The 19592-nt window shown below is 43.0% G+C and overlaps 1 protein-coding gene across 1 annotated transcript in view; it reads left to right on the forward strand.

Moving 5' to 3' along the window:
* Nucleotides 1–19238, forward strand: part of TAB2 (TGF-beta activated kinase 1 (MAP3K7) binding protein 2) — a 124277-nt gene extending 105039 nt beyond the window's left edge. The window contains exons 5-8 of the mRNA XM_075339791.1: nt 3080–3240; nt 11668–11761; nt 16236–16331; nt 16849–19238. Of these exons, the coding sequence (XP_075195906.1) occupies nt 3080–3240; nt 11668–11761; nt 16236–16331; nt 16849–16994 (497 nt within the window). The 3' untranslated portion in view covers nt 16995–19238. The remainder of the gene's footprint in view (nt 1–3079; nt 3241–11667; nt 11762–16235; nt 16332–16848) is intronic.
* The last annotated feature ends 354 nt before the right edge of the window (nt 19239–19592 follow it).

Genomic DNA, 19592 nt, shown 5'->3' on the forward strand with positions numbered 1-19592 from the left:
CTCCTAGGCTGGGGAGCAGTGTACCGGCACCACATTGCTCGAGGACGTTGGACGCCCCAGGAGTATTCCCTACCCATAAACATCCTGGAAATCAGCGCGATCTTCCTCGTGCTCAGGGCGTTCTGCCCTCTGCTAGTGGGTCGTCAGATTCGAGTCCAATCGGACCATGCGACAGCTGTAGCCTATATCAATCGGCAGGGGGGCACCCGCAGCAAAGCGGCTTATCTCGTGGCCCACAAGATCCTCAGCTGGGCCGAATCGACGGGGTCAGTGATATCAGCGATACACATACCGGGGGTAGAGAACTGGGCAGCAGACTTTCTAAGTTGCCAAGGCCTGGCTGCTGGAGAATGGTCTCTCCACCCAGAAGTGTTTCTACACATCTGCACTCGCTGGGGCACACCAGACGTGGATCTAATGGCCTCAAGGTTGAACGCAAAGGTACCCGCGTTCATAGCCAGGTCACGCGACCCGCAGTCCATTGGCGCGGATGCTTTAGTCTGCTCCTGGCACCACTTCCGCCTGCCTTACATATTTCCACCTCTACCCCTGCTGCCGCGGGTAATCAGGAAGATCAAGGCAGAGTGAGTCCCGGTGATACTGATAGCACCGGACTGGCCCAGGAGCGCCTGGTACGCCGAATTAGTACAAATGCTCGCAGACGTACCGTGACGCCTTCCAGACATCCCAGACTTACTGACCCAAGGGCCCATTTCCCATCAGAACTCCAGAGCCCTGAAGCTGACTGCATGGCCATTGAGACCTGGGTATTAACAAGAGCGGGATTCTCCCCCATGGTTATCTCCACCATGATCAGCGCCCAAAAGCCTGCTTCATCCCGCATTTACCACCGTACGTGGAAAATCTTCTTTTCATGGTGCAGGGAAACTAACATCCAGCCTATGCTTCTGGCCATCCCCAAAATTCTCGACTTTCTGCAGTCTGGCTTGCAAGCGGGGTTGGCTCTCAGTTCCCTTAAAGGGCAGGTCTCAGCGCTCTCAATCTTCTACCAATGCCGCCTGGCTCAAAATCCGCAAGTTAAGACCTTCCTCCAGGGAGTTTCCCATCTAGTTCCCCCGTATAAACGGCCGCTGGACCCATGGGACCTCAATCTCGTTCTGGATGGTCTCCATTTGAACCTCTCAAGGAATCCTCCCTTGCTCTTCTGTCCTGGAAGGTAACATTCCTGGTGGCAATTACGTCCATCAGACAGGTTTCGGAGCTGGCAGCACTCTCTTGCCGCGAGCCTTTTCTGATCTTTCACCAGGACAAGGTGTTCTGCACCCCCTTCCGGATTTTCTTCCAAAGGTTCCTACCCGGTTTCATTTGAACGAGGACATTGTTCTGCCTTCCCTTTTGTCCACACCCAGTTCATAGGGTGGAAAGGTCTCTGCATACGTTAGACCTCGTCAGAGCGCTCAGATATTACATATCCAGGACAGCCCCCTTTAGGAAAACGGACTTTGTTCGTCATTCCTGAGGGGCCTAAGAAGGGACAGGCAGCTTCAAAGGCAACTCTGGCTCGCTGGATTCGCTCTGCGATCCAGGAAGTCTACCGCTTGCAACTCAAGCCCATTCCTAGTGGGCTGCAGGCTCCTTCCACGCGAGCAGTTGGCGCTTCGTGGGCCATTCGGCATCAGGCTTCAGTGGAACAAGTGGGTAAGGCTGCGACCTGGTCTAGCCTACATACTTTTTCAAAGCATTACAGAGTCCATACCCAGGTTTCAGCTGAGGCAAATCTGGGTAGGAAAATTCTGCAAACGGCAGTAGAGCACATCTCTCAGTAGGCGCTCCAGGCTGTCTGGGACTGGTTCCTAGTCCTTGGGTTGTGTTGTCGTCTTTTATTTTTCCAACCCATGGACTGCTTTAAGACGTCCCATGGTCCTGTGTCCCCCAATGAGGCGTCAGAGAAAAACGGATTTTTGTGTACTCACCGTAAAATCGTTTTCTCTTAGCCATCATTGGGGGACACAGCACCCACCCTGTTGGGCCTTGGTTTTCTCAGTACCTTATTTGGTTATGACTTTTTTTTTTTTCTCATGTTCCTCTGTTGAGAAGTTTTTACTGTCTTTTTTTTTTTTTTTTCCTTTTCCTCCTACTGCTTGTGTACTAAAACTGAGGTTGCCTGGCCCGGCCAGGGGGTGTATATACTGCAGAGGAGGAGCTAATGCTTTTTGCATCTGCTTAGTATCCTCCTATGGATAGGCATCATAACACCCATGGTCCTGTGTCCCCCAATGATGGCTAAGAGAAAACGATTTTACGGTGAGTACACACAAATCCGTTTTTTACACTTGCATGAATGCTGACAAAATTTGTGTGACGTTTTACTAACAGGAGCTTCAGTATTAGAGGGGTTGTCTGTGACTTTTATATTGATGGCTTCTATTTAGGATAGATCATCAATTTCTGTTTGGTGGGACTGAGACACTGGCACTCTTGCCAATCGGCTTCTCCCAGTGATGGCTTCCAGAAGTGCTCAGTTGTGAAGCTGCACAGTTCCTTCTACTATATAATAGCTGCAGCCTGGTACTGCTCACCTGCCCCCTATTCAAATTAATCAAGAGCCAATGATATATTGGGGACCTAGCCTAAGGGTAGGCCATTGATATAAAACTCCCGGACAACGCCTTTTTTGATTTTTCGGGATCCTGAAGTGGCCATAATGAAATCCTGATAACACCAATATAGGCATGAAAGCTGTTACCTCAAATTGAGTAAAGCGCACCTGATGGCATCACATTAGGAGGTCATCATATCACATAAATAAGTAATGTGGTTTTGGGCTGTTAATCTTATGCCAAATGTTTTTAACTAGGGTTTTGGTTTTTTTTGTTAATCTTTTTGAAGCAATTGACTCTTCTTTCTTTTAAAGTTTACGAACAGGGCCCTCACTCCTCCTGGTATCTTAATTTTGTTATTTTGTATTGTCTCATATTGTCTGTACATGTCCCCTCTTAATTGTAAAGCGCTGTGGAATATGTTGGCGCTATAGAAATAAAACTTATTATATTATTATTATTATTATTAAAGTCAGTCATAACTGCTAATAAACCTCTTATAAACTTACTTTTTTCAGCTTTGCTGATACATCAGAAAGCAAGAATGGAGCGGCTTCATCGAGAACTAGAAGTACAAAAGAAAAAGCTGGACAAACTTAAAACGGAGGTCAATGAAATGGAAAATAATCTCACCCAGAGACGCTTAAATAGGTCGAATTCAGTTTCCCAAATCCCATCAGTAAGTTTACATTGTACTTTAGATTGCTTGCCTCTTGAATGTTTTTTGAGTTTTATATTAGAATTGAGACTTAAATGTTGCAGAAGTGATGGCTATAGCGTCACTATATGAAAACATTGTGTTGCAAAATGAACATACTGTGGTAACCTTGTGTGAGATGGACTGTGAACTAAAGCTTGTTTCTCATAAACTGATCACCATAGGTCCCTTTTAAAGCAGTTGTACCTATTTGGTATAGGAAAAAACCTAAAAGATTAGCAGATTAAATCGTGACACATTCTCAAATATGACCCTAACAAATCAGATAATTTCCATTACTATTTACAGATACGTTTTACTTTAATCTTACCAGAGTAAGGGGTAAATCTGGAAAGATTCTTCTCTGCAATGTGTGTGAAGCAGAAAAATGATTCATATATCATCTGAATGGTAAATTAGGCCTAGCATTCAGATCTCGCCATTTTGTTAATTTGCTAATTTACTGAATTTAATCTGAGGGAAAATGGGTGATTCTGTTCACCAGAAGTAAATCATGGAAACATAAATCAGACAAAAATGTATCTCCCCTCCAACCAAGAGGCTGAACTTTACTCAAATTGAAATCTGCTTCAGCCATGTAATAAGATAGCCCTATGTTTACTGTGGAAGATATAGCCATTTCTCAAAGGTAACCTGGAAATTAAGGCATAAGATGCTTTTTAAAGTGTAAGGCTGAGGCCACATGGGGATTTGTGCGAGTCCTCGCATGACACTCTGCTCACGCTCGCAGCACAGTGGGAGCCGAGTGTCATGCGACTGTGGTCCGATCGTGCAATCAGACCACAGCTGCGGAAGGGAGGGCCAGCGCTGCGGAGGAGAGGGAGGGATTTATCTCCCTATCTCCTCCGTTGCCGGCTCATGCGAGAATCACATTGCGCTCGCATTACACCGCTGTAATGCGAGTGCAATGAAATGTTTCTCTCGACCCCCATAGACTTGAGTGGGTGCGAGTGAAACAGGATGGCATTGCACCCGCAGCATGCTGCGATTTGTTTCCTCGATCCGATTAGAGCTGAGAAAAAAATAACTCATGGGAGCAGGCCCCATACAGGAATATTGGTCCAAGTGGAATGCGTTTTTTTGGGTTTTTTTTTATCGCATTCCACTCGCTCCATATTACTCGTGTGCTGACCCTTAATCTGAGTCTCTCACTAAATAACAATAAGAGGGAGAGCCAACACTGCTTGTAAATGGCATGCAACAAATAAAGTGTAAATTCACAAATTTATTCCAACTGTACTATAATGCTTAATTTTTTATTTATTTTTTTTTTGCAAAGAATTGATCAATTTTTTGAGCCACTCCTGCCACATCACGGCAAATCTCAATAGGGGGTCCTACTCTATATTTTCATTGTGCCATGCAGCCTCCTAATTACATTAAAAGCAGAACCATATTGAAGCAACACATTTACCTATAATATTTCAGAACCGCTTCCATGTTGCAAAAACAGGCAGCTGCAAATAAAGGCAGCCCAGGTCCCAGCATGTGCAGCAGATGACACACACACACACACACACACACACACACACACACACACACACACACACACACACACACACACACACACACACACCAGGACAATGTCAGAACTGGCCCTCAGTGCCTGACCAGTAGCCATGTATGAAGGCGCAGCAGGCCCAAGTAAATGGTGCTTAATTAACAATGCCTGTGGAAAAGGGTGAGGTGGCTGAGTGTGAACAGCCACCAAAATTGATTTTGATAGAAACAGAAGGAATATACAAACCAAAACCAGGCGTGTGTGGCATGGTGGGGGTCAGCCAGCGAACCAATAAGTAACAAAAGAGGGAGAGCCAGCACTGCTTGAGAATGGCATGCAACAAATAAAGTGTAAATTCACAAATTATTCCAAGTGTACTAAATACTGTACACGGACAGACAGCCACAGCACTTTGTGTCAAAACTCACAAAGGCACATAAAAAATCATCCACTTTTTCATCCAGAAAAAGTAATCTGTATGTAATCCATATGCCATCTACGAGAGGCTGCTGATAAGTCTTTGGATTTACCCTGAAAGAAACGAGAGGATGATGAAACTTTACATTTATTCCACATAATCTCCACTGATGTCAACACACTTCTTACATCGGTATTCCCATTTCTGTAAGCCTAGCAAAAAGGATTTCGGTTGTGCCTCCAACCAGGCATCCGTAGCAGCCATGGCATCAGAAATGGTGTGAACTTTGGTACTCTTGAGGTGTTTCTTCAGGTCTGAAAACAGATGATAGTCTGAAGGAGATCTGGTGAATAAGGTGGGTGGTCAACCAGCTGAAAGCCCAGCTCTGCCAGTTTTGCCATGGCCGCTTGTGCATTGTAAGCGGAGACGTTGTCTTATAGGAATAAGATTACTTTGGACAGCTTGCCGTGCCTTTTGGCCTTCAGAGCTGCTTTCAATTGCTCCAAAAGGTCAATATAATACCTTACATTGATGGTGGAACCCTTTTAAAGGCAGTCCACTAGCAGCACACCCTCCTGATCCCAGAACACAGATGCCAAACCTCTTAGTGGCTGATTTTTGCACCCTGAACTTCTTTGGATGAGAACCACTGTGCCGCCCCTCTTTTGACTGCTCCTTGTTTTCAGGGTCATGCATATAAATCCAGGTCTCATCCATAGTGACCAGTTGATCCAGGAAGTCCTTATCAGTCCGGAAATGCTGACAAATGGCCCGGGAAATTTTTACTTGCATGCTTCTCTGATCTGTTGTCAAACATTTGGGGACTAGCTTCGTCATGTCCCAATGGTCATGGATAATGACACAAACACATTCACGGGAAATCCCTATTATGTCTGCTATTGCTTTAGCTGAAATTCATAGATTCTCAGTATGAGGTTGTGCACAGCATCAACGATCTCCGGAACAACCACTCTCGGTCGTCCAGGATGTTCCTGATCATTGGTGCTGAAGTGGCCCTTTTATAAATTTGGCAACCCAGTTCTTAACTGTGGAATATGAAGGGCATTGATCCCCCAATGTCTGCTACATATCACCATGAATATCCTTTGCGGAATTTCCTTGCAGTAACAAGAATTTTATCACTCCTCTGCTCTCAGTTGCTGTGAATATCGCATTAGACTCCGCCATTTTGTTTCTCCGTGTGTGTAGAACACTGTTGTCATAAGCAATAAACACCAACATTTTGAAAACCTATATTAGACACCTAAGGCTTTCATGTGATGTAATATTCGTTACCATTAAACAAAAAAAAAATGTTATCAGCAGCCCCTCATATATTTATACATTAATAGTTAATAAAATGTAGACAACCATATTCTGATGTTAATAAAATAAATATATTAGTAAAATGCGGATTCCACTCAGATCTGTAGGGTAAAGTATCCAATTATCCCTGTCCCATCCCCATACATGGACACTCAAGCAATGTGAAAAACCTTTTTTTTATTTTTATTTTAAATCGTTCCGTCAAAATAGCCATATGAAGGCTTATTTGTGAGACGACTTGTACTTTTGAATGACAAAAGTTTCCGGTGTAGCAAAATTGCAAACAAAAGTGAAATTCTGCAAACTGTTTTATTTAACCCCTTCACCCCCGGCCACTAAAACACCCTAATGACCGGGCCATTTTTTGCAATTCTGACCAGTGTCACTTTGACAGGTTATAACTCTGGAACGCTTCAACGGATCCTGGCGATTCTGAGATTGTTTTTTCGTGACATATTGTACTTCATGTCAGTGGTAAATTTAGGCCGATATTTTTTTCCGTTTATTTGTGAAAATTTAGGAAATTTTGCGAAAATTATGAAAAATTTTGCAATTTTCAAACTTTGAAAATTTATGCCCATAAATCTGAGAAAGGTCACACAAAATAGTTAATAAACTTTCCCACTTGTCTACTTTCCATCAGCGCAAATTTCCAAACAAATTTTTTTTTCGTTAGGAAGTTAGAAGGGGTCAAAGGTCATCAGCAATTTCTCATTTTTCCAACAAAATTTACAAAAGAATTTTTTTTAGGGACCACATCACATTTGAAGTGACTTTGAGAGGCCGAGGTGACAGAAAATACCCAAACGTGACCCCATTCTAAAAACTGCACACCTCACACTGCTCAAAACCCACATCCAAGAAGTTTATTAACCCTTTAGGTGCTTCACAGGAACCAAAGCAATGTGGAAGGAAAAAATGAAAATTTTACTTTTTAACACAAAAGTGTTACTTTTAGCCATAAAATTTTCATTTTTACAAGGGAGAAAAGAGAAAGTGCACCCTACAATTCATTGTGCATTTTCTCCTGAGTACGCTGATACCCCATATCTGGTAAAAATCAATTGTTTAGGCACATCGCAGAGGTCGAAAGGGAAGGAGCGCCATTTGAATTTTTGAACGCAAAATTAGCTGCACTCATTAGTGGACGCCATGTCGGGTTTGAAGACCCCCTGAGGTGCCTAAACAATTGAGCTCCCCCACAAGTGACCCCATTTTGGAAACTAGAGCCCTCAAATAATTTTTCTAGATGTTTGATGTGCACTTTGAACACCTGGGGGCTGCACAGAACGTTGAGCCGTGAAAAGAAGAAAAATTTTTTTTTTACCACAAAACAGTTGCTTCAACTAGGTAGCTTTTTTTTTCACAAGGGTATCGGGAAAAAATTCACCATGAAATTTATAGTGCATTTTTTCCTGAGTACGGCGATACCTCATATGTGGTGGAAAGTAATTGTTTGGGTGCATGGCGGGGCTCAGAAGAGAAGGAACGCCATTTGACAGCAAAATTGGTTGGAATCATTAGCGGACGCCATGTCACGTTTGGAGACCCCCTATGGTGCCTAAACAGTGGCGCTCCGCCACAAATCACCCCATTTTGGAAACTAGACCCCCTCAAGGAATTTATCTAGATATTTGGTGAGCCCCTTGTACCCCCAGGGGCTCCACAGAAGTTTAACGTTGAACCGTGAAAATTATTATTTTTTTTTAACCACAAATTTTTTGCATCAATCAGGTAGTTTTTTTTTTTTACAATGGTATCAGGAAAAACTGCGCCATAAAACGTATTGTGCAATTTCTCCTGAGTACGTAGATACCTCATATGTGGTGGAAATCAATTGTTTGGGCGCATGGCAGGGCTCAGAAGAGAAGGAACGCCATTTGACTTTTCAAACGCACAGACGCAGTTCACTGATCGGCCGCATGCGATACAAAAAGCGTCAGGGATACGGAAAAAAGTCACGCCAAAAATTGAGCAGGGATGCAGATAAGTTATCTGCATCCCTGATCAGCGCTCGGCAGGACGCACGGACGGATGAGGTGTAAAAATGGACAGTGGATACAGAAAAAAAAAAAAGTTATACTCACAGTACCCAGAGGATCACTGACCAGAAGAGCTGCAGGAGGAACAGATGGCAGAGAGATGGACAGCTTTACAGGAGCAGCAGGCAGGACGTTGGGCAGATCAGCAGAATGCCCAGGAAGGACCCAGCGATGGAGGCAGATGTGATCGGGCCAGTTAAGACCTCGGACGACCCAGTGAAGACAGGTAAGAGAGCAGAGGGGGGGGGGAGAGCAGAGGGGGAGACCGGAGAGGGAGCTGCAGAAGCAGAATAGAGATAATGGGGGAGGCAGTCAGATCGCGGGGGGAGCAGATCGGGATGTTGGGGGGGGGGGCAGATCGCAGGGGGGCACGGGCAGGGGCCATCACGGGAGCGCGCAGGGGCCATCACGGGTGCGCGCACGGGCTGCAAGGTGAGCACAGTACTCACGTGCAGCAGGAGCGGTGACCTCAGCTGCGGCAGCAGCAGCGGTGGCGTGGTACCACAAGTACCAGCGCACGCTGCAGACATGTTGGGGGAGGGCTCGCAGGCCAGCACAGCACGGACGGATGAGGTGTAAAAATGGACAGGGGATACAGAAAAAAAAAAAAAAGTTATACTCACAGTACCCAGAGGATCACTGACCAGAAGAGCTGCAGGAGGAACAGATGGCAGAGAGATGGACAGCTTTACAGGAGCAGCAGGCAGGATGTTGGGCAGATCAGCAGAATGCCCAGGAAGGACCCAGCGATGGAGGCAGATGTGATCGGGCCAGTTAAGACCTCGGACGACCCAGTGAAGACAGGTAAGAGAGCAGAGGGGGAGGGGGGGAGAGCAGAGGGGGAGACCGGAGAGGGAGCTGCAGAAGCAGAATAGAGTTAATGGGGGAGGCAGTCAGATCGCGGGTGGAGCAGATCGGGATGTCGGGGGGGGGGCAGATCGCAGGGGGGCACGGGCAGGGGCCATCACGGGAGCGCGCACGGGCTACAAGGTGAGCACAGAACTCACGTGCAGCAGGAGCGGTGACCTCAGCTACGGCGGCAGCAGCAGCGGTGGCGTGGAACCACAAGTACTGCACGCTGCAGACATGTTGGGGGAGGGCTCGCAGGCCAGCACAGGCCTGGGGAGGGCGGCCACCGGCAGATCAGACCGCCCCTCTGCACACTGATTGGAGCGATTGCGCGTCATAGCACGATCGCTCCAATCAGTGCTGCAGAGGCTGGGGGCGACATTTTAGAGCTCCGGCTAGGAGTTGTTGAAGCTGCTAGAGCAGATCATAGCCGGATCTCACAGTATCGCAGTAATTCTGGCATTAATTTTGCCGAAATTAGTGCGAACGATGTGGTTGGCGGTTCAGATTTGAACAGCCAATCACATTGATCGTCGATAGGGGGTGGCGATGCCACCCCCCTGGGGTCAAGCAAAGGTCCCCTGCTGTAAGAAACAGCAGGGGACATCATTTGAAAGCCGTTGCTATGGCCACGGCAATCAAATGAAGTTTAGGCCGTAAAATTACGTCCCTGGTCGTTAAGTCACGTTAAAATGTCACGTTAAAATAGGACGTAATTTTACTGCCCGCGGTCGTGAAGGGGTTAAGTTGTGAAAAAAAAAATTGAGAAATTTTGAAAATAAAGAATCTTGCTTCTGTTACTACTTTCCAAGAACCGTAACTGTTTCAAATTTTGGGATCTAAAGCTGTATGAAGGCTTGTGTTTTTTTTTTTTTTTTTTTTTTTTTTTTTTTTGCACCCTGAGCTGATGGGTTTTTTATTGGTAAGAGCGAATTTACAGACTGCTGGGACCCTCACTGACTTCTAGCTTGGGTCTCCTCAAGCACTGAAGGAAATTGCCATATTTTACTCTTTCCCTTGGAGTTCCATAAAGAATGTGAATCCTCTACTTTTGCTCCATTCAGCATTGCAGAGCCCCATTCTATCGATTGGTGACTCTCAATTGTCAAAGTATCAGTGGTATAGGGAATAACGTTCAATCATGTTAAAACCCCTTTAACTTTGAGTCTGCCAGTTTCAGAGATGCACCATTGGCTTTCTGCTCTTGCATGTGATGAAAGTTAATGTGGGGTTCACTCATCTTATGTGCCACAGCACCTTTTTAATGTTATTGGCTTTAGAGGAAAACGTCATGCACTTGTTTCATATCGATGTCTGTCGTAGTTTTGAAATGAAGGAAAATTAGCAACCATTAGTAGTTAAATGTGTTGTCTACTACATGGAAAATCCCTTCTCAATCATCAGGTTTGCCCCCTTTATAATAACACTTATACGCTCTGGTGTCGCTCTCCTAGTGCTTTCGTAACATTGTTACGTCATGTAAGCCCTGCGTCTGATCAGCACTGACTTCACCTTCTCAGTCTTCAGACGAATCAAACCTCAAGAGAAAGTGAATGACCAGCCAAAGCTCTGACTTTATCTTGATGATCAATTCGTCTGAAGGTGGGAAGAGTGAAGCCGGCCTGATTTCTCACAGGGCTCACATGATGTAACAATGTCACATGAGCCCCGGAAGTGCGCGTGCGGACAACAATGGAACAGCACCCGAGTTGAGTATAAGCTGTTATTTTATTGGGGGAAAATGTGATTGAGAAGGGGTTTCCGATTAGTAGACAACCTCTTTACGTTATTTCTAGAATGCTAAACATAACGTAATGTACAAGAAGCGCAGAGGAAAGCAACACACGACTTTTGCACAACTAGCCAATATGAAATAATAGAGCTTGTAATTTTATCGATACAATGACACAAGATATCAAGGATCAAACCCTTTTTTTGTTACATTATGATGCTTTTGTATCAATAAAACTGTCATATATTGACTAGTTATGCATTAACATCATAGGGCTTTTATCTGTTATGTCATACAGCATTTATTTATAGGTTTGGGGGGGGTGGGGAGGTTAGTGACTTACTGCTTAAATGTGACTCAGCAGACTGTGGGTTATGACTTGTAGCAGAGTAGCTGTTACCAGTGCATAATGCATACTTTTAATTTGGTTTTTCTTATTTTTGTATTTTTTATTTATTTTTTTTTTTTACACATTTTAGTACCCTAGCAATCTGCATAATTTTTTTTTTTTTTCTTCAAGCTGGAAGAAATGCAGCAATTAAGGAGTTCTAACAGGCAGTTGCAAATTGATATAGACTGTCTCACCAAAGAAATAGATCTTTTCCAGGCAAGAGGTGAGTTAATGGCATAGTCTAACTTTTCTTTACCATAAATTTTTGTGGGTTTTTATTTATTTATTTATTTTTTTATGGGAAGCTGTCAGTAGGATCAATCCTCCTAAGCAGTTTACATGGGCATTTACGTCTTAGGCTATGTGCGCACTAGAAAAGTGATTTTTCTCAAGAAAATTTCTTGAGAAACTTCTGGGAGTTGAAGATTACCGCACCTGCGGTAAAAAAACGCACCAAATCCGCGGGAAAAATGCATGCGTTTTTGCCGCGGTTTTGCCGCGGTTTTTCCGCAGGTTGGTCCCTGCGGTTTTTTTTTATGCTGAACAGAAATAATATAGATAATGGATAGATAATCGATAGACAGATAATGGATAGAGGGAAAGATGGATAGATGAATAGATAGATGAGAAAGACCTATATTATGTCCCACCCCCCTGCATATTCTAAGCTGGCACCCTTTAGTGACTTTCATGTGGCACTAAAGGGTGCCTAGCCTTGTATTTAGCCAAAAAATAAATAAATTTAAAAAAAAATGACGTGGGGTTCCCCCTATTTTTGTAGCCAGCTAGGGTAAAGCAGACAGCTGAAGCCTGCAAACCACAGCTGGCAGCTTCACCTTGGCTGATAATCCAAAACAGAGGGCACCCCACGCTGTTATTTTACATTAAATAAGTAATTTAAAACAAAAAACGTGGGGTCCCCCCCAAATTGGATCACCAGCCAGGTTAAAGCGGACAGCTGGGGTCTGATATTCTCAGACTAGGGAGGTCCACTGTTATTGGACACTCCCCAGCCTAAAAATAGCAGGCTGCAGCCGCCCCAGAAGTGGCGCAACCATTAGATGTGCCAATCCTGGTGCTTCGCCCCAACTCATCCCGTTGCCCTGGTGCGGTGGCAAACGAGGTAATATATGGGGTTGATGCCAGATGTGTAATGTCACCTGGCATCAAGCCCTGGGGTTAGTGATGTCACGCGTCTATCAGATACCTGACATCACAAACCCAGTCAGTAAGCAATATAAAATAGACAACAAAAAAAGTTTTATTTGGAAAAAAAAAAAAACTCCCCACATTCCCTCTTTAACCAATGTATTGATAAGAACAATCAATTCCACGTCCGGCGTAATCCAATATGAGGGGGGCGTCCCACGGCGATCCATACCATAGTCACTGTCCCAGTCCATGAAGAACAGAATGTTCCCCATTGGCTGGGAGAGCAATGCAGTGACCTGAGCTAACATCAATAGCCCAGGTCACTGCAGGGGATGACGAGCGTTGCTGTCAGGAGGATAGATGAGATGATTACCTGCTGTGATGATCTCCTGCAGTCCTGCCATCAGCGCTGTCACTGCCTTCTATGCCCGCTGCGTTCTCAGCACTATCGCGAGAGCCCGTGACGTCACCGCTAGTGACAGTCTCGGGCCGCTCGCGAGACGGGCATAGACTGCAGTGACAGCGGTGATGTCAGGAGGCAGGAGATCGTCACAGCAGGTAATGATCGCATCTCACCTCCTGACAGCAGCGCCCATCATCCCCGCGGCTGCACGCACTGCTGTGTGTCAGTATCTGCCTGCGCTGCAGGGTGACAAGCTGCTGACACTGCCCGCAGTGTGTCAGTATCTGCCCGCAGACACTGACACTGCTGTGCGTGCAGCGGCGGGGCTGCAGTGGGACACAGACTGCACGGGCACCCGCCGGACGTCACACGGAAGCGCTTCTGTGCGGCGTCCAGGGAGTGTGACGTCTGTGATTACTCTGCTCCGCTTCCACTTCTGTCATAATGACATCACTTCCTGCAAAACCGCAGGCAGCGATGAGCATTACCGCAGGTAAATCGTGGCTATACCGCACATCATTTGCTACCTGCGGCATACCCCTGGAATTTCGCGATTACATTAGTGAATGGAGTGAAATTCCGGGGGTATTCCGCAGGTACCTGCGGAAAATAATGGACATACTCATTTTCTCAAAGTTTCTTGAGAAAAATCCGCAGCGTGCGCACAGCTATTTTTTGTTCCCATAGGTTTTGCTGGGAAATGTCTGCAGAAAGATTTCAAACCTTTCTCAAGAAATTTCCGCGGGTAAAACTGCCTAGTGCGCACATAGCCTTAGAGAGCTTAAAAAAATAATTTATCTTAATATCTGTGATCCAATGTCTTATAAGAAAAACATGAATTTCTCTGGAATATGTGAGCTAAGAACTATGAGCCTGTTAGAGATTTGCATGAGAGCCTCCCTCTAGATGTTGTGTGTGTATATAATGTGTATATATGTGTGTGTACACCGTATTATTCGGACTATAAGACGCATTGGACCATAAGACACACCCTGGTTTAAGAGGAGGAAAATAGAATTTTAAGCAAAAAATGTGGTGACACACTGTTATGGTGTCTGCTGCTTACACTTGTTATGGGGGTAATGTCTCCAAATTCTCTACTAAGGTACCCCAGCCTGGTAATGATCCTCCTGCCTTGTATATACAGTATATGTCCCTCATCCTGGTATAGCCCCCATCATGCTATATACCGTCATCCTGGCATATGGCCGCATCCTGCTATGTACTGGCATATGGCCGCATCCTGCTATATAACCCATCCTGGCATATGGCCCCATCCTGATATATTCCTCCATCCTGCTATATTCCCCCATCCTGCTCATCATATACCCCCATCCTGCTCATCATATACCCCCATCCTGCTCATCATATACCCCCATCCTCCTATGTGCCGTCATCCTGCTATACACCCTCATCCTGGTATGCGGCTCCCATCCTGTGGCACATAAAAAAAAAAAAAAATGTTCATACTCACCTTACCTCACTCCCCCTGCAGCATCGCTCTTCCTTCTGTGTCAGCAACAGCGCTGGAGTGTGGAGCTGACCACGATCCCTGCAGCACCGCGATCTCCTCCTGTCTGTGCCGGCAGCAGCGTGTGTACATGTGCGCACAGCGATGCTGCCACAGGCACAGACAGGAGATTGCGGTGCTGCAGAGATCGTGGCCGGTGAGTTATACTGATTCACTGCAGCCTGCCCTGATGATGATGCGTGGGGGGCAGTGAATACAGCCGCACATGATCACTCCAGGCTGTAGTTGCCAGGGTTGATCATGCGGGCAGGCTGTTTAATACGCGCGCACCCCTCGCCTATTATCCCGCCCACCTGTCAGTGCCAGCTTCAGCGCTGAGAGATGATGGGCAGGATGATGAGCGTGCATATTAAATGAGCGGGTCCACGTGGTCACAGCAGGCGCTGCTACAGCCTGCTCGTGCCGCCGATGACCCGCTCCACTGCAGCACCCTCATTCCCCGCAGCCCTACATTCAGACTATAAGACTCACACCCGACTTTCCCCCAACATTTGGGGGGAACAGTGCGTCTTATAGTCTGAAAAATGTGTATGTGTGTGTGTATATATGTGTGTGTATATATATATATATATATAGATGGAGATGGAGATGGAGATGGATATCTCTCTATCTATATAGATAGATAGATATATATATAGATATATCTATATATATATATATATATATATATATATATATATATATATATATATATATATATATATATATATATATTATACACACACATACACACACACACATTATATATATATATATATATATATATTTGTATATGTATGTGTATATATAATATAATTGTGTGTGTGTGTGTGTATATATATATATATATATATACAAGTAAAATATATCTTTGTACCGTGTTAGCCAGTAGAGATAAAAAAAATTGTTTAAAAGAACAGAGAGTCCTCAGTGGTTGATACCTTTTAATGGCTAACTGAAAAGATAAAAGATAATATATTATGTATGTGTATTATTAACACTGACAAGTAGAACTGAAATTTTTCTTACAAACACATTTGCTGCAGCTGTCACAGCTCTGCTGTATTACAACAATATTGCAACACTGCGTGTGAGATGGAGGCTGAGAGGAACCTGCAGATGTGTCAGTTATGATCACACTCAGCTCTGCAGTGAGATCAGGAGAGCAGAGGACGGCCATCAGACTAGTAATGTCCTCCTTATATTTAAAATAAGCTCTGGAGGCAATTTTTGGTGAGATCTATGGGCCGGACACAGATCTGAATAGTTAATTTATATATTAAGAAATGTTCCTTTGACCCACATAGCAATATAGACTGCTTAGGAAGGTTTATCCTAATGACTGATTCCCTTTTAATTTCCCTTTTACAAGCCTCTGACTGTCTTGTTTGAGATCCAGTTGCTTTTCTAAGGAATTTCTGCATTTACAACTCGATACTAAATATGATTTGTAAGCTTGATGAATTACAATTTATTTTTGTGGCAGTACAGCTTTAAGCTATGTAGATGTAAATGTTTCGTCATTTTCTAATGTTAGAAATAATCTGAAATTGTCCCTTCTGTGTGTTTTTGTTTTCAATGTGTAAAATGAAATTTCACTTCATTAAAAAATTGATTTACTTCTTTGTTTAGGACCTCATTTTGATCCCAGTGCCATTCATAATTTTTATGATAACATTGGATTTTTAGGCCCAGTGCCACCAAAGCCAAAAGGTACACAGTCTGTTGGTAAGTTCATGCAAAACGAATCAAATTTAGGCAATGTAACTCTTGAGTTTAAATGCTACCCAGTTACTATAAATGTACATTTGCAATAGTTGTTATCCATTGGAAACTGTTATATTTAAATATATAAATGATCGCCTCAATATTTAATGGTTTTTTTTTTTTTTGTTTTTTTTTTATAGGTTTAGTGATCAGCAAGCAATACCATGCTTAGGTGCTCAGTTGCTTGTAACGAGCAGTTGGTGCTCTGATGGGTGCGTTTGGAGCACCTGAGTATAATGGAAGTTAATGGGGACCGCAAACATTTTTCCTGGATTTCTTCCAGAAAAACTCAAGTCTCCCATTGACTCGAGTCGCACCCATCCGAGCACCAATTGCTTGTTACAAGTACCGAGCATAGTAGTGCTCGCTCTTCACTAGACGTAATACATTTTTATTTCATAATTGCTGTATAGCGCTTGTCACTGCATATTATTTGGTTTTCTTTGATTATTTTACTAAAATAAATGTTGTCATTTAGATCAAAGGTCCACTGTCAAAACGCCAACAAAGGTTCCCGACACAGAAGAAGATGAGGGATCTCAGTGGAATTGCACTGCATGTACTTTTCTGAACCACCCTGCCTTAAACCGATGTGAACAGTGCGATATGCCCAGGAATTACTGAGCCAATAGGTCAATTTTATCATTGGAAATAAACAGAAGATTGTCAAAAACAGCATTTTTATGATAAGAGAAAGAACGGCCTTGTGCTTGTTTACTACTAGCAAACATAAGTCCACAGAATAATACCTCAGTGTTGTGTTGTGCGCAGTTGGGTTTTTCCCCTCTTCTTAAAGTCTCTCATCAGTGTAAGACTGATACAACCTGGTTCCCAGCTGACCGCCTGTACCATGTACAGTATTAATAGCCCTTAAAGAAGATCTCTCACTGTGCCCAGTGTTTTGGGTCTTTACTACTTTTTCCTCAATAAGTTACTGAATCGTTGTTGGATATTTAAAGGAGAAGCAAACCAAGAAATTTGTTTTGGCTTTTATATCCTCCATATGCGAAACCAGCAACCCCAAATAAACACTAAAACAAAGGATTTGCAGCTTACTGCAACCTGTTGCTGTTACATGAACAGAGGAAGGACTATTCAGTTCATGTGTTAAGTGCCTCTCGGGAACCTCCCATGACTTGTGAAACCTGCATCAGTACAATCAAGTGCAACAAAGATGAAAAACTGCATGTGTTGTCTCCGGACGACAGTGAAATTACCTAAAGCTTTTTTTCCAGTTGTACATAGCTCTGAAGCCTGCTCTAAGTGACCTATTTTCCCGTCTCACCTTTATTAATTTCATGTTCTTCTGTATGTATAGTGTAATAGTTTTTTAGGGTTTTTTTCTCCCTTAGTGTTCCCCTCCTTTTTTTTTTTTTTTTTTTTTTTTGTTTTGGGGGGCACAGTCCATGTCCATTTTAGATCTCTTATCAAAAATTTGGTGCCTTTTAACTGGGTGGTGGGAGGGAATAAAGCATTGTGCATAGTTTGATTTGTTGGCCATCTCTCCACCATAAAACGTATTTCTTTTGTATATCCTGATGTCCTGTGAAAATCATGAAAAGGCACAATGTTCTGCCATCGTTTTCTGTTCACATTGGACTTTACAGTGGGTGACTATTTTGTATTGATATCCTAGAAACGTGCCTATAGATAATGTTTTATTCCAGAATGTGCCAAATGCCTCATGCCAGTTAAGTCTTAGAACAAGTGGTATATTTATGGCAAAATAAGACAAACCAGATTCTTAATCATTGTATGATAGGCAGTCATAGTGATCCCATCATTTGCAAATATTACTTGCACCATCATGTTCAGTAATACTTTCAATTACTATATTATTGTCTGTCTCGTTAAGAATGATGCTAATGCCCAGAATCTCCTTAGGATGCTTTAATTTTTTTTTTTTTTTTTTTTTTAACTTATTTTGTATGCACATGGGTCCATGTTCTTTGCTACAATGGCCTCAAATCTGTGATTTTCCTGTTTTGAGACAGTTGTATCTTAAAATGGAAGCTCCTATGTCAACATAGATTTGGGTAATACTCATTCCTTCATTCCCAGCAAAAATATTCAGAGGTGGGTTGTTTGCCATTTATAAAATACTCACTGGCTTGAAGCAATGATCTGTTGAACATCTTGAAGCTTAGGAAAGAAATACTACGTGTTTCGTGAGCAAATCACTCTTTAGGAAATGAAACTATACACTGCTTGGCATCTCAAAGAAATGTACGTTATTGCTGCTCTTGTTTAAGTATTAAGAGAATAAATTGGTGACAATCAATGGCTCACTTTTTTTTCCTTCAGTCTTTAATATTTAAGTTGCCATTGGTTTAGTAAAGTCATCCACTGTAAATGAATCAACATCATACATTGTTGTTTTTAAGGTTTTTGTACCAGAAACTAAAATGTGATGAGCCTTTTTTTCTCAAGGCTAGTTCATTGTGTTGCAGAATCAATTTGTAGGTAACCAAAGTGTTGCAAAGGCTTGTTATTTCTTGGGCCTTCCAGCACTATAATTGGGCTAAAAAGCAGAACCAAAGCACTTACAAGCAATGCTTTTTATTAAAAGACCATTTTCAGCTTTATCTGCAGTTTTCTGTGAAGATTGACAAATTTTTACTTTGTTTTAATAATAAAATCTAATTTGGATATCTTGAGCTGATGGTTTTGTGATTTAGCTGGGTAAACAGTCTTTGTAACAGATAAGTTATTTATAAAAATTAAAAAAAATATATATTCTAAATACTACTTTGTGGGTTTGTTCATTTACCATAGAGCAAGAAAAAGCTGCCTTTTGCCTTTCAGAAACAAAAGCAAATAAACCTCTTTGAAATGTATGTAAACGCATAGTTCGTTTTAGAAAAATCCAGACTAAAATGGGGCAAAGTGTTACATCACAACATTGTGAGAAGGTATTACTGCAAAATTAATGCACTTAATGTAAGTGAAAAAGATGTGTTAATTTTAATCTGTATGCAAAAATAGCACATGCACAAAAAAAACTGATATAAAGGAACATTAAAGCCAAGCCATTGTAGATGAATTTCTTAGAAATGTTTTCTTATTCAAATATATAAACCCTAAATAAGTGAGTTGGTCCATATTAGTGTTATCATTTGAGGCCCCATTCATTTTTTTTTTTTTTACATATTTATAAAAAAGAACAGACCTGATTTTTTTTTTCCCATTATTGTTTTGAATCTTATTTTCATCAGTGCATGG

The sequence above is a fragment of the Anomaloglossus baeobatrachus genome, chromosome 3, assembly GCF_048569485.1.
Source record: "Anomaloglossus baeobatrachus isolate aAnoBae1 chromosome 3, aAnoBae1.hap1, whole genome shotgun sequence".
Taxonomy (NCBI): Eukaryota; Metazoa; Chordata; class Amphibia; order Anura; family Aromobatidae; genus Anomaloglossus; species Anomaloglossus baeobatrachus.